Genomic DNA, 15685 nt, shown 5'->3' with positions numbered 1-15685 from the left:
GTCCTTCAGGTAATTGGGCCAGCTACATGCAGTTGTAATATTTCTCAGCAAGGCTGCCATTTTTCTGATGTCATTTATACATGTTAATATATTATCTGCTCTCTGCCTTAGGGTAGTTCTACAATAACACAATAGTTGTGTTCCTCAGAAGCCTCACGTTAAAACCAATTTTTCTTGTATAATATAAATAGTGTTCCTTAATTCATCAATCGCATTGTCCAATTTGTGTTTAGAAACATGCTTTATAGCAGGTCTACCTGTACACAGCCTGTGAGCTTCATTGTTAATCCATGGTCAGTCATGAAACAAACTCCCACAGTACATTGGGTCAACCAAACAAATAGTTATCATTGTCATACCACACAAAAATAGGCCCTCCAGTCCACCCCCTACATGCAGACCATTTCTCCCAGCTACATTAATCCCATTGATCTGCACTGCCCATATACTTCAATGCCTTCCCTATTCAAGTGCCGGAATAAGTGTCTCGTGATTGTATTTGACTTCTCCACCTCCACTGGCAGTTCCAGATATCAACCACTCTCTGTAGTTAAATAAACGTTCCCATCAAATCCCCCTTTAAATCTGCTTCCTCTCAACGGGAACGGAACAATGAAAGTCTTTCTTGCTCGGTATAACAGGTACATTAATGCAACAATAAAACAAATAAATATATATAATCAATGTGGTGGTACAGAGTCCCAGCTGATGGAGTTGCTGCCTAACAATGCCAGAAACCCGGGTTTGATCCTAACCTCGGGTCTTGTTCGTGTGGAGATTTCATGTTCTTCCTGTAACCGTGTGGATTTCCTCCAGGTGCTCCAGTTTCCTCCCCAAACCCATCCCAAAGCCTGTTTGTGGGTTAATTGACCACTGTAAAATTGCCCATAGTATGTCGGGAGTGGATGCGCAAGTGTGATAACATAGAACTAGTGTGGATGGGTGATTGACGGTCGATGTGGACACGATGGGCCGATGGGCCTGTTTCCATGCTGCATATTTCAATCAATCAATCAATCAATCAATGATACAATGAATTATCTATAAGTAATACTAGATAACCGGACCATAATAATAATCATTGAAACATTCTAATTGTACCTGCCTTTACCACTTCCTCTGGAGATGGTTCCATATATCCACCATCTCTGAGTGGAACACTTGAATGTGCAGCCGGCTTTTGGACGGTATGAAACTCATGGATCTTTAATGCTGACATCTGACATCTGCCAGTGTGAGCAAACAGTGTGTGAGGCAGGGTGCAGTGGGTCCTGCTGTTATCATCCTGAACCTTGACCTGGTTCTGTCCCACAGGTATCCTGAACTTCAATATGTTTGGAATTCCTCTGGTGGGAGCAGACATGTGTGGATTTGGCGGCAGCACCACAGAGGAAATGTGCGTGCGATGGATGCAGCTCGGTGCCTTCTACCCCTTCTCCCGAAACCACAACTCTCAAAAGGAGAAGGTAGCCCGCAGTTTGTAACCTCGTGGCATTTATCAGAAAACTGAACTGTCCTCTCACTAGCTAGAGTGTGGTCCTGACTTCCCATCTGCCTCATTGGAGAACTTTGAACCATCCTTATCGGGACATTATGTTGCACTAAATGTTGTACCCTTTTATCCTTTATCTGTGCAGTGTGGGCGGCTTGATTGTAATGATGTATAGTCTTTTCTTCGACTGGAAAGCATGCAACAAATAGCTTCACATAACAATAATAAACTAAACTACACTATAATGGCCACCTGCCCAACCAATAGAACTGAGACTAGGACCTCGGGACTTTACCATAACCTTGAACTCCACAGCATTTTGGTTGTGGCTTTCACATTTATCAATATTTAAGACTAAAGACAGAACTATGTTTGAATTTTTAATCAATGTGGTTGATTATTTTCTGTCATTAATTTTGTCACAGTTCTTTTTCTCTGAAATGGCTTCTCTGTCTTCCAGGCTCAGGACCCAACAGCATTCAGCGAATCTGCTCAAGCTGCAATGAAGCGTGCTCTCCTCACCCGCTACTCTCTGCTCCCATACCTCTACACACTCTTCCACCACTCACACATCTGGGGAGAAACTGTTGCCAGAGCCCTTCTCTTTGAGTAAGTTCATGTCCTAATATTCTATTCCAAGAATCATCAATGCTGGCGTTCGCAGAGCAATTAGTGTCGACTAATGCTGACCCCAGATTTATCAGGCACCCGGCTCCAATTATCCCATTACACAAAATTGTCATCGGGACCAAGGCATTGATAAGAAAGGGGGAAAAAAAACAACAGTAGTTTAGCAAAAAGACTAACAAATAAAAGTCTAGCCCAAGTTCATGTAAGAGCCTTACAGGTTGAAATAGGAGAAACAATATTATAAATCTCATAGAAATTAAACAAATATTTTGTATTTGCCACAAGGAAGAAGAGACCTTTTGCAAACAGAATAAAACTACAAGTTGAGAGTGAATGCAGAGCTTAAACTAATTAATATTATTAAAGATCTAGCATTGAAGTAATTATTGGAACAGAGGTGATCAATCCCCAGGTCCCAATGAACTGCACTCTGGGGTTTTGAAGGAAGTGTCTCTGGAATAGTGGATGCACTATTTGTTGTCTTCCAAGCTTCCATAGATTTGAGAGCAGATCCCACAGATTGGAATGTCATGCCACTATTGAATAAAGGAGGGGGAGATAGCACGGGAAACTACAGACCAGTTAATTTGACAGCAGTGGTAAAAAAAATGCCAGAATCTGTCACTCAGGAAGTATGTAGGTTAATAGGTATGTAGGTTAATTGGCTGGGTAAATGTAAAAATTGTCCCTAGTGGGTGTAGGATAGTGTTAATGTGCGGGGATCGCTGGGCGGCACGGACTTGGTGGGCCGAAAAGGCCTGTTTCCGGCTGTATATATATGATATGATATGATATGATAAGTGGTAACAGGACACTTAGAAAATAATAATAGGATTGGACAGGTTTAACGTGAATATATGAAAGGGAAATCCTCTTACCAAATATGTTAACACTTTGGAAGTGGATGGAGCAGAACAGATGAGGAGAAACAAGTGGACGTGATATATTTAGACTTTTTGATACTCTTTGATAGACCCCAAGAGGTGGCGTAGCAAGTAGAACTGCTGCCTCACATCTCCATCCACTCGAGTTCAAACCTGACCTCCAGTGTTGTCTGTGTGGAGTTTACATGTTCACGCTGTGACCTTATGATTTTCCTCTGGGTGCTTCAGTTTCCTCCCATATCCCAAAGATGTGTAGCTTGGTAGATTAATTGGCCACTGTAAATTATCCCTTGTGTGCTGGTGAGTGATAGAATCTGGGGTGAATTGAAGGGCGAATAAAATCGTTGAAGGGTAGGATTAATGAATAGTTGCTTTATGGATGGTGTGGACTTGTTAGGCCAAAAGGTCTCTATCTATGAATGTGACACAACCCTATAAAGAACATTTGGGATTGACAGTAATAGAATAATACTATGGTATGCATTGTTGATTGATTAATGGAAAGAAATTTGAGTGGGAATAAATGGGTCTTTACTGGTCAGCAGTGGAGTATCAGTTAGATTGGTGGTTGAGTTCCAGCTGACAAAATAGAATGGTGAATTATTTTTAATGTGGGAAGGGACAAGCTGGTGTTGCTACTCGTGGGAATCTGGATGTCTATGTACACATATCACTAGAAGTTAGGAAAGTACAGCAAGCAATTGAGAAGAGGAACAAAATGTTGGCCTTAATTATAAGAGGTTTTGAGAACCAGTGTAGAGAAACCTTGGTCAATTATGTCGCAACCTGATGAGATCACATACTGATTGCCTTGATTTTTGCAGTCTTTTTCCTTTTACCATCTTGCATGATTTACGTGTAATTGATGAATAATTCTGTGTTTTTGGGTGTTGTTTGAGTCTATGTGCCTGTGATGCTGATGCAAGCAAGATTTTCATTGTATGTACCTCATCGTACGTGAATATGACTTCAATGTCACTTGACTTGACTTGATACTATGTGTAGTTCTGCTTTGGTTTGAAGACTTGTGGAGAGCCCTTTTTTCCTTTGCCTGAGAATTTCACATGTTGTCCCTTATTTTTAAATTCAGGTTTCCTGAAGATAGGAATACATACTCCATCGACAAGCAGTTCCTGTGGGGTCGGAGCCTACTCATTACACCTGTGTTAGAACCAGGCGCCAGTTCTGTAACCGCATACTTCCCCAGAGGGGTTTGGTATGACTTTTACACGGTAAGTTGTAATGTGTTACTTGTAAACATCTTTCATCTTGTGATGGTAAACTTGGTGGTGGTCTTACAATAAACTGTGCCTTTGTGGATAACAATCTCACCTCTGGAACATCAAATTGTATAATTAAGTCCAGAGACAGGGACAAAAATCCACTGGCACACCACTGGCACACCGATGGTGCATTGAGAGAGGGAGGTTGCCCCTCCCCCCCCCCCCCCCCACCAAAAGGGGCTGTATAGGGGCTGAAGTGTTCGCCCAAACCTTTCAGATTGATTTTAAATCTAACATAGAATAGGGGAGGTTCTGTCTGAGATGCTGCCAATATTCAGTCATCAACACTGATTAGCTCGCCATTGTTTGTGCGAACTTGCTAGGCACAAGCTGGATTTGAGGTGTTCCACTCTATGAAGTGACCACTTGTCAGTGAAGTTATAAATTGGCTTTAAGTTGCTTTGAGACTTGTTGGCTGTGAAAGATCTTTCTGAATATGTTGTTCCATTTTACGTTTGTGATTCTACCAACATCCACACACAAACATCTCCGCCAAAGCCAGTGAAAATATCTTATTCCTATTCTCCATCCAGACATTAACGATAAACAATCCTTTTCCAAAGAGGTTGATTTTTATAATGCTTCTTGATGTTGTTTCTCTCATGAGCCACTAGCCTAACGTTAAAAAGATTAGCATTTTAAGGTAATATAATGGAAATCTATAACTTAAAAATGGTTGGATGTGATACATGGAGAAAGAACATGTAGAATTCAGAACCAAAATCTATAAATCCTTGATGGTCACCAATAATCAGTATCTGGGAATAAGAAAAACCTGTCTTCATTCTAGGAGTGGCTCGGATATGGAACTTCCTGCCACTGGATGTGGTAGAGGCGATGAGCATAGATACATTCAGATGGAAACTGAAAGAGCTGTTCGAGAAGAGGGAATAGAAACTTTGGCAAAATTGCTGAGATGAGGAAGAGAGAGCGAGAGGAGACGTCTGTGGAGTTTAAACTCCACCAGAGGCTGGTTGGACCAAATGGCCTTTGATCTGCGTCCTGTGGAGTACTGTATAATTGCTCAAGAGGTCAACATTTACTAGGGAATTGCCAACTCTGCCTCAGTGTGCAGGTTGTTCCAGGGTCACTGGCAGTTGATCATGAGCAAGTCTCTTGACTAGTGCCTGTGGCAATATTCAATGATGAACAAGGCTGGGTGTATTAAACCACAAAGAAACTGTTGGAGGAAATCAGTGAGTTAGCTAGCATATGTCGAGGGAAATGGACAGACAACTTTTCTGATCAGGGCCCTTCTTCATCTGTGGAGAGAAATGAACAAACATTCTGGGTTGTGACACTTCTTTCAAATAAGGTCCTGACCTGAAATGTCAAATGCATATTTCTCTCCATAGATGTAGAGGCTTTGGAGAGTGTGCAGAAAGAGGTTTAGCAGAATGTTGCCTAGATTATGAGGTATTAACTATAAGGAACGGTTGGACAAATTTGGATTGTTTTCTCTGGAGATTGAAGGGAGACCTGATAGAAGTATATAAAATTCTACGATACGATAAACTTTATTCATCCCCGTGGGGAAATTGGTCTGCCAACAGTCACAACACACAACAAGGTACACAACAAGGTACACAAAAACTCCAAATTAAAAGTGAAAAAAAAAGGACAAGCGACTGTTGGCTGGCTGCCGTGTGCACAGCGCCCAAACCGGGACAAACGAACGAACAAACAAACGAACATGGACATCCCCTGGGCAGAGGAATCTGAGAGACATAGATAGCGTAGACAGTCAGGAATGTCAAAGACCAAAGCTGGTAAGATTGGTAAACTTTAAAGGAGATGTGCAGGATAAGTTTTTAGAGAATGGTGGGTCCTTGGAATATGCTGCCAGGGGTAATGGTGGAGGCAGATACGATTGTGGCATTTAAGAGGCTTTTAGATAGATACCTGGATATGCAATGAAAGGAGGGATATAGACCATGTGCAGGCAGATGAGATTCATTTATCTTGGCATCATGTTCAGCACAGACATTGAGTGCTGAAGGGCCTGTTCTGGTGCTATATATCTATATATGCTGCCTGACACATTATGAGTTTCTCCAGTACTGTTTTCTTGCTGAAGATTCCATCTGCACTTACTTGTATCTGGGTGCAGTGAACTGAGTATTAGCTGGAAGCCATTTTCCTAGGCCTGCCTATTCTCTCAGATGGTGGCAAAAGATTCTATAATACCATTGAAATCAGTGTTTATTCATCATCCAATGCTTGTATAAAACAAGCTCTAAATATATCTGCTTTCAGATAGTGATTGAATGGTATATGTTAGCCAGGACACCACCAATAACTACCCAAAGCTACCTTGAAATAGTAGCCATGGGATCTTTTAGATGAGCAAGAAAGAGCAGAGACTTTGATTTTTAATCTCATCCCAAAGTTCTGACAGTGCAGGACATCAGCCTGATTATGTCCATTAATGTCTAGTGTTCAGAGATTAGAACATGGTATACTCGACTTGGATCATTATCATACAATTTTACAAAATGCTGGTTGATCATTAGATTGGAGTATTATGTGCAGCTCTGGTCACCACACGATAGGAAGGATGTAGTCGTACAGGAGGGTGAAGAGATTTTATCAGGATTTTGCCTGGGTTGGAGGATTTTTGTTATGGGGAAAGATTAGATACAGTAGATTAGTTTCTCCTGTTATATAGAGCTGTACATCACGCAAACACCTTTTCTGTGGCCTCATTTTGGACTAGCCCCATTTTCCTGCATTTGTCCCATTTCCCTCTTAATCCTTCCTATCCACATTTCTGTCCAAATGTCTTTTAATTGTATCCTGTCAGCTCATTCCAGATATGAGAGGCCCGTTGAGTCAAAACATTTCCCTTGAAGTCCTCTTAACTCTCTCCCTGAAGCAAGGGAATGTTGAGGGGTGACGTGAAAGAGGTACATAGAATTATGAGAGGCATAGATAGGATCGTTAGTCAGAATCGTTATCCCATTGTAGTGGTGTCAAAAATAAGGGGCATAGGTTTCAGGAAAGAGGAAAATCTTTAAAGAGGGAAATGTTTTCACACAGAGAATAATTGATACCTGGAAAGTGCTGCCAGAGGAGGTGGTAGAATGAAATACAATCACCATGTTTAAGAGGTATTTATTCGCAAAATGCTGGAGTAACTCAGCAGGTCAGGCAGCATCTCGGGAGAGAAGGAATGGGTGACGTTTCGGGTCACGACCCTTCTTCAGACTGATGTCAGGGGGGCGGGACAAAGGAAGGATATAGGTGGAGACAGGAAGATAGAGGGAGATCTGGGAAGGAGGAGGGGAAGAGAGGGACAGAGGAACTATCTAAAGTTGGAGAAGTCGATGATCATACCAGAGGGCAGAAACGTCACCCTTCCTTCTCTCCCGAGATGCTGCCTGACCTGCTGAGTTACTCCAGCATTTTGTGAATAAATACTTTTGATTTGTACCAGCATCTGCAGTTATTTTCTTATACTATATGTTTAAGAGGCATGTAATTATGCACGAATAGGCAAGGCTTGGAAGGATACTGATCCTTTGCAGGCAAATGGGATTAGTGTAGCTGGACAGAAAGATCAGCAGAGACGTGATGGACTAAAGGGCCTATTGCTGTACTGTACAATTCTGTACAATACTGTGTTCCTCCCCATTATCATTTTATTTAAGGGCACTCTTGCCTACTTCCATGTATAACACTGTTCAGACAATGTCTAGGGTGATTTCCACTTGCTTTTTTACCAACAGGGTTCCCCACTGGTTAGCACGGGAGAGTTTATCAAACTGCCTGCTCCTCTGGACACCATCAACCTGCACCTTCGAGAGGGAGAGATCATTGCCACACAGGTACCTTGTTTTCACATTTAAACTTCTTGTTTTTCCTTTTATCTCCCTTTCAGATTTCTCGGAGTATCCTTCAGACTGATGAATGGTCTTGGTCCGAAATGTCACCTATTCCTTTTCTCCAGAGATGCTGCCTGACCCGTTGAGTTACTCCAGCATTTTGTGTCTATCTTCGGTGTAAACTAGCAACTGCAGTTTCTTCCTCCATCTATCACTTGCCAGGTTTTGTCCTGCCCTCACCTTTCTTTTCAACTTTGTCCTCCCTACTCCATCATTCTGAAGAAGGGTCCTAAACCGAAATGTCATCTGTCCATTCCATCCACTGATGCTGCCTGACCTGCTGAGTTCCTTCAGCTCTTTGTGTTATATTAAAAGAGTGTTACAATTTTATCGATGCTACTTTTGGACGAAATATAAATCTGAGGACCCATTTGCTTTCTCAGGTAGATATATATATATATATATATATATATGATTCTGTGACTATTACTTGGGCTACGATTTATCCCACTACCAACACCAAACCACAACTGACACACATTGAGCTTATGGGACTAATCTCTGCCCCAACTAACAAAGAATAGCGACAGCACTTCAGATGCTACTAACTAGCTACAAAGTCCTTTGGGACTTGCTGAGCTATGAAAGGCAACAAATTGTGTAGATGCTAGCCTTTCTTCCAAAGACACGGATTCTTTATTTAGGATATTTTGTACAGCAAGGACCGAGGAAACAGTAGCAGGGACCTCCAACCCTTCACACCTGCCTTGGCAGGCAGTAGTTGATCTGCACGTCACTTATTCCTCTTGTCTTCATAGGCTATACCCTTAGTCAGTGATGCCCTCTCAAAGTGCAAGGTGACACATTGTATCTGCCTCTGCTTTTCAACAGGAACCTGCCACAACCACCTGGGTGAGTAGTGGCAACCCTCTTCACCTGCTTGTGGCTCTGTCTCAGAACGCATCAGCAAAGGGCTGCCTCTTCTGGGATGATGGCGAGAGTCTGGATACATACGAGAGAAACGATTATACTTACGTTGAATTTGCTACTGATAAGGTACGACCTTTAACCTATAATTTCCTGATTTAGCAAAGTGCTTCATTCAGATCCTGTGCTAGTAAGTTACTGGTAATTAAACAGTAATCACTGTGCATGTTTCATAATCTTAGGTTTTCTCCTCCACCCCAAATCTACTGTTCCAACAATGAAATTCCCTCCTCACTGCTGCTGGTGACGCACTGAAGCCAATAAATCTGAAGTCTCATTCTCCACTCAATTCGTTCATCATATCAATGACCAATATCATCAAAGACCCACACTTCCCTAGTCACACTTTCATTTGGCTACTACCGTGGGGAAGAATGTACAGTAGCCTGAAAACGTGCCCACCAGGTTCATGAGCAGCTTCTTCCCAGCAACCATTGGCCTCTTGAACGCTGCACAACACTAATCACTAACTCAGCAACTTTAATCTTCTGTGGACTGTATGTTTTGTTGCAATATTTGTTTGGTTTTGCTCTATGATCGTTCCCAAGTATTACTGTATTTGATTTATGGTTTTACTGATTATTATATATTTATTTGTGTGCTATTACATTAATGGGCCTGTTAACCTGCAGCAAGTAAGAATTACATTGTTCCACTGCTGGTACATATGACAATAAATTCTCTTGACTCTTGATCATGGGTGATTTGCCGCTCAGCAACGCTCACCTGTGCAGGTGCCGTTAAAGACAAACCAGTTGAGTATGTGAGGGAGAAAGGTATAGAAAGATAAGCAATGGGTTAGAGGAACTCATATGGAGCAGAAAGTATCAGAATGGACCCGCTGATTCTGCTATGAATACAATGCACCCTATACTATATTATACTATGTGTATAATATTATACTATATGTATAATATTGAGACTGGATGTGGACATATTAAGATTGGACCTATTCCCAGAAATGTTATCACTTGCCTCTCAAACGTTCACACCCTTTGCCTACATGTCCCAGATTACATTTCTCATCATGAGTAAACAATAGTGCTCAAGGAGAATTTAAGAAAAGAGTTGTTATTTTTTCTCCTCTTGGCAGTATTCTAGAGATTGATCTTCAGATCCAGGCCAGAAAGGAAAAACTACATGTATCCCAGTTCAGGACAGAGCTTTCCAATAGCTCACATTGAGTGTTGCATCCAGTGGGTACATTTTAGTGGTGAAAGTACAATTGCTCAAGTGACCCCCTCTCCTGATTTGCTGGGGATTCCTGATGGGCCAGAGTTGTTAAGTGGCATAATCCCAGCTACATTCTGGATGTTGGACCACAAACTGAATTCTGACAAAGGCGTGTGTTATCTATTCACTCTTCAGAACGAGCTGACCTCCAAGTTGCTACATGTGAATGTGGAGGCTACCTACATCAAGGTGGACACCGTAAGTGTGTTTGGAGTCAAGTTCCAACCATCGAAGGTCATCGTAAATGGATCACCTGTTCCCTTTTCACACTCTTCAAACCAGGTGAGGTCCTAACGGCAGGATTTTATCAGAACCATTCTTCGCTTTAATTTCCAAATGTTCAACCCCACCCCCACGCCCTGCTGCCTCCCACGTCTACTCATTCTATTCCTTCCACTTCCACCCCCTCTCCCATTCTATCCCTCTCAACTCTGCTCCACCTCCTTCCTCCTCAGATCCTGTCTCTTCCACCACCTGAGCTTCCACATTCTATCCTGATATCCCCACAACTTTCCTCCTCCATTCATCCTACCCACTCAGTCTCCACCACCTCCCAGCTTCACAGCTAATCACTCTGAACCCACACTTCGAACATCCCGCCACTTCTTTCCCCATGTACCCTATCCCAGCAACCTCCCAGTATCAGCCACTATCTTGTCTAAGTCTGACATCTTCTTCCCTATAAACCTCCTCACACTCCTGTTCCAGTCATTTTCCCAATACTCCACCACTGACCTCTGTGGCATTCATTTGTGTTCTTCCGATGGTCTGGAATTCTTTCTTGGACATTTTGTGCCTCTCTCTTCGCTTGGATGGAGTTTTTTGACTCCCCAGGGTAGACGAGTCTACAACTAGAGGGCATAGGATTGAGAAGGACCTGGCTGGCAACCTTTTCATACGGAGAGTGATGCATACATGGAAAAGCTGCCAAAGGAAGTGGTAGAGGCTGGCACAATTGTGACATTTAAAAGACACTTCGATAGATTTGTGGGTAGGAAAGATTTGGAGGGATATGGGCCAGTCGCAGGCATGTAGGACGAGATTGATTAGACAACGTGGACAGTATGGACAAGTTGGACTGAAGGACCTGTTTCCATGCTGTATCGCTATATGACTCTATCCTTCATAAAAATGTGGTAACCAAAATTTGGCCTAGCCCTCCAGATGCAGCTCTCTAATTTTATAGACTTCCTCATCAGCTCACTATATTTAGGCTTGGTTCTTAATTCAACTGTCGATCTTGCAATCATATATCCTATTTCACAAGGTTCTCTATCTATGCAGCACTGACTTGTGTTCCGCTATCTTTGCTCCTCCTGATATGGCCAGAACCAGATCAATAACTCCTCCTTCCTCACCTAGATGAAAACATGCTGACCAAGATGAATATCCTGAACACATTTCATATGTTCCCCCAAACCCTTACTTCTTGCTCTCTCAATATTTCCTCTCCCTCTCCTCCCTATTTGGTGGTCTATAGAATGTCCTCAGCATCTTCACTCTAACCAAATAGATTCTCTCTTTAGATATAGACTCAAAAAGCTGGAGTAACTCAGCGGGACAGGCAGCATCCTCGTTGATCTTTCAAACACACTATCTCCAGTGTTACTATATTCTTTGATTGGTGTTGGCAATCTTTTAAAAAAATATTTTCTGAACATTTATCATCCAGGAATATTAAGAGCCTAGCCATTTCTTTGGACCATGTTTCAATTTTGCCAAAACCACAGTCCCATTCCAGTTGTTTTTCATACATTTTCCATAGTCTAGGTTTTTTACCTGCACAGGTCCCCATACTAAGTGTCCGCCATACTAGACTACTGCAACTCCCTATACACTGGGATCAGCCAATCATCCCTGTCCCGCCTGCAATTGGTCCAAAACGCCGCAGCGAGACTCCTGACTGGTACCCGTAAAAGGGACCACATCACCCCGACTCTGGCCTCTCTCCACTGGCTCCCAGTAAGGTACAGAATCAACTTCAAGCTCCTCCTATTCACATACAAAGCCCTAAACCGGCTTGCCTCCCCCCCCCCCAATATCAAAAATCTTCTAACCCACCTCTCTATCTCCAGGTCCCTCAGATCGGCCGATTTGGGGCTACTCACTATCCCGCGGTCTAGGCTTAAGCTCAGGGGTGACCGCGCTTTTGCGGTTGCAGCTCCGAGACTGTGGAACAGCATCCCTCTCCCCATCAGAACTGCCCCCTCCATCGACTCCTTTAAGTCCAGGCTCAAAACCTATTTCTACTCCCTCTGAGAGGGCGCTGTGAACTGTTTATGTATGTGCTGTTTATGTTTGTGTGCCATTGTATGTTCGTTTCTTAGTACCTGAACTGATGTACAGCACTTTGGTCAACGTGGGTTGTTTTTAAATGTGCTATACAAATAAAATTGACTTGACTTGACATACACCAGGTGCCTTGCAATGTCCAATTTTATATTCAATGGCCCTGGTGGTCTATTGAATCAATGGCATGTGTAAGGGCTGCCTGAATGAATCTATCTACATCTTTGACTGCCTGCAGGTTCTGACTGTCGATAAGCTCGACCTCCCTCTTGAGAAAGAGTTCTACATCTCCTGGTCGTAATTTCAGCAAGCTGAGTTTGCACTGAGGATTCGTAATGCTTTTATAAAGCAATCTCCTTTCTGCTACATGCCATCACCAACAGAGAACTTCCTGCAAATAACTGGCGAACCTGCCAGCCCCTCATGAATGAACACCTGGATGAATCCTTGGCAAAGCATCTTGACTCGAACGGTACAAGACATCCCAAAGCACTTTACAGTGAACAAGCCTTGCTTTCAATGGTTCCACGTACAGCTTGGCCTGTCCTATATAATCTTTGCTCTTTTTATTTCTGATTTCACTGTCTGCCTAGAAGTTAGATTTGAAGTTGAATGGGTGCTGAGTGTACTGTTGAGTCCCAGTCGGAGGATACCAAAGAAATTGGGGGAAAATGCCTTTAAGAAAAATGTGTGGACTGTTTCTGCCCAATCATCGCATTAAAATGCAGTTGACACATTTCCCAGTTGCAGCTGCCTGTAGAGATCACTGCTCCTGCATCATGCCAAGGGTAATCATGGGAAGTGAGTCACAGCTTAAGGAACCTTGTACGGCAACCAAGGCAACTGCAGAGAAAGCTGCCATGAAGATGAGGGAAAATGTAGTGGAGAGGGGAAGTTTGTTCTTTGAGTTATCCCTCAACCCCTCCCCCTTCCTTGAACTGGTTCCACGTTGCCATAGTTCTACATCACCATCAACCACACTCTGCTGAGATTGCAGAATGCAATGAATACCTGCAGTAAGCACCATGAGAGCCTGTCATGATGTCAGCAAAACTTCAATGCCCCGTGGGAATCCTGTAATTCTGATTTGTTGTGCAACTTGCAAGTTGTTCAACGAAAAGTTGCAACTGATGCTGAAGGTCATAGCTCACATGGTATTGGTGTAATGTTTGTTGGCAAGGAAGCGCATCATGTGCATTGATGTCATCCTGCACGAGTGGTGCTGGAGACACGTCAGTTGTGTTCAGGCCAGTCACAGTCTACAACACTCAGGCCAGTTGTACTCCACTGGAAATGGTCGCAATTGCAAAAAAATGTGCACTGAATTGATTTAAGTGCAATTGTGCATTTTAAAATAGGCTTTAGATTTTCAGGTAGTTTTCCCTATTTTTGTTTCAACTCTGCTCAAATCCCTTATTCGGTTTCTATGCCTTGCACCCCAAAGAGCTGATACATTGCGGACTCGGTCATGTATGCTAATGCACAAAATACCTCTGGTTGGAGCTGCCTATAGTACAACTGAAGAAAACAATTGTTTGGTTCATCACTCACCCAACTGCAAACTTACTTCTTGGCAAAATAAATCTCCTAGTGCAATCACTGGATCTGACGTGGAAAAGTCTGCACTGTGCAAATCTGATTTTAACGTGTGATGTAAAAGAATGAATTTCTCATGCCTAATGCAGCAGATTCATATTTCACAATTATATGAATTAAAACTCTACCCGGCAAATTATTCTGTGTGTTGTTGTTGTTGTAGGTGGGAATTTCTGAAAGATTTGTGCAAGCATACCAATAACACTCTAAAGCAAAATGGATCCAAACTGGTGAAGGTGGAAAAAGTTACTCGGTCTGTGGAAGGGGCAGAAGGAGGGGGAAGCATTAATGAGTTCTTTTAAAGAGGTGCCATGATGGTGATTGAATGGCCTGTCTACACTGTCCTCACCTTTGGTTTGGAGTTACGTCTCTGCTGTTGTTGATTTTCAAAGCCCATTGATCAGTGAAATTGAGTCGACAGGTTGAGGCGTTGATCAGCCTTGGTTGCCCAGAGTAATTTGTCATCTATGAATTCAAATGAAAACAGACTGATCCCCGTCTCCTGACCTCAACACTGTGGACCACTTGCTCTCATTGGCCCTCGCTCCTTGAAGTACAAGTATCTCAAATTTGCATTGCATTGATGCCCAGGTTAGAACTTCCACAGTGGTCTTGGAAAGCGGACAGCACTCAGATCTACATGACCGTGGCTTTTAGTAAGAATTTCAAATACGTTGAATCACAATAGATGGTAATCCCACAATATCGGATCTACTTGGTGACAAAGCTACTGGTGGTGTGGTCAACATGAATTTATTTTGTTCAATAGGGGCGCGGTGAAGCAAATTTGCAGCCTTACAGCGCCAGAGACCCGGGTTCGATCCTGACTACGGGTGCTTGTCTGTATGGAGTTTGTATGCTCTCCCCGTGACCTGCGTGGGTTTTCACCGGGATCTCCGGTTTTCTACCACATTCCAAAGGCGTACAGGTTTGTCGGTTAATTGGCTTGGTATAATTGTAAATTGTTCCTAGTGTGTGTAGGGATCGCTGGTTTGCGTGGACTCAGTGGGCCAAAGGGCCTGTTTCCACGCTGTATCTCTATATTAAATTAAACTGAAAAGTCTTTTCCGGTGTTACTTGTCTCTTCTGCAGCATGGTGCCTGGAATGTGCTGCCAGACGTAATGGAAACAGTAGATTTTACGAGCCTTTTAGATCGAAACATGAATATGCAGGAAATAGAGGTATATGGATCACTTTCAGGCAAAGATAGACACAAAAAGATGGAGACAGGCAGCATCTCTGGAGAGAAGGAATGGGTGACGTTTCAGGTCGAGACCCGAAATGTCACCCATTCCTTCTCTCCAGAGATGCTGCCTGTCCCGCTGAGTTACTCCAGCTTTTTGTGTCTATCTTCGGTTTAAACCAGCATCTGCAGTTCCTTCTTACACACTTTCACACAGAGATTAGTAGTTTAATTTAGAATCATTGGCCAAAGAGCTTGTTCCTGAGCTGTACTATTCTACGTT

At 42.8% G+C, this 15685-nt stretch overlaps 1 protein-coding gene across 3 annotated transcripts in view; it reads left to right on the top strand.

The window, feature by feature from the left end:
- Positions 1-14381, top strand: part of gaa2 (alpha glucosidase 2) — a 43034-nt gene extending 28653 nt beyond the window's left edge. For all 3 annotated transcript variants that reach the window (XM_078417833.1, XM_078417834.1, XM_078417832.1), the window contains exons 14-20: positions 1315-1466; positions 1953-2101; positions 4097-4238; positions 8018-8116; positions 9005-9169; positions 10469-10615; positions 12861-14381. In XM_078417833.1, the coding sequence (XP_078273959.1) occupies positions 1315-1466; positions 1953-2101; positions 4097-4238; positions 8018-8116; positions 9005-9169; positions 10469-10615; positions 12861-12923 (917 nt within the window). In that variant the 3' untranslated portion in view covers positions 12924-14381. The remainder of the gene's footprint in view (positions 1-1314; positions 1467-1952; positions 2102-4096; positions 4239-8017; positions 8117-9004; positions 9170-10468; positions 10616-12860) is intronic.
- The last annotated feature ends 1304 nt before the right edge of the window (positions 14382-15685 follow it).

This window comes from Rhinoraja longicauda, chromosome 21 (genome assembly GCF_053455715.1).
Source record: "Rhinoraja longicauda isolate Sanriku21f chromosome 21, sRhiLon1.1, whole genome shotgun sequence".
Classification (NCBI taxonomy): Eukaryota; Metazoa; Chordata; class Chondrichthyes; order Rajiformes; family Arhynchobatidae; genus Rhinoraja; species Rhinoraja longicauda.
This window is presented reverse-complemented; position numbering and strand designations above follow the sequence as displayed.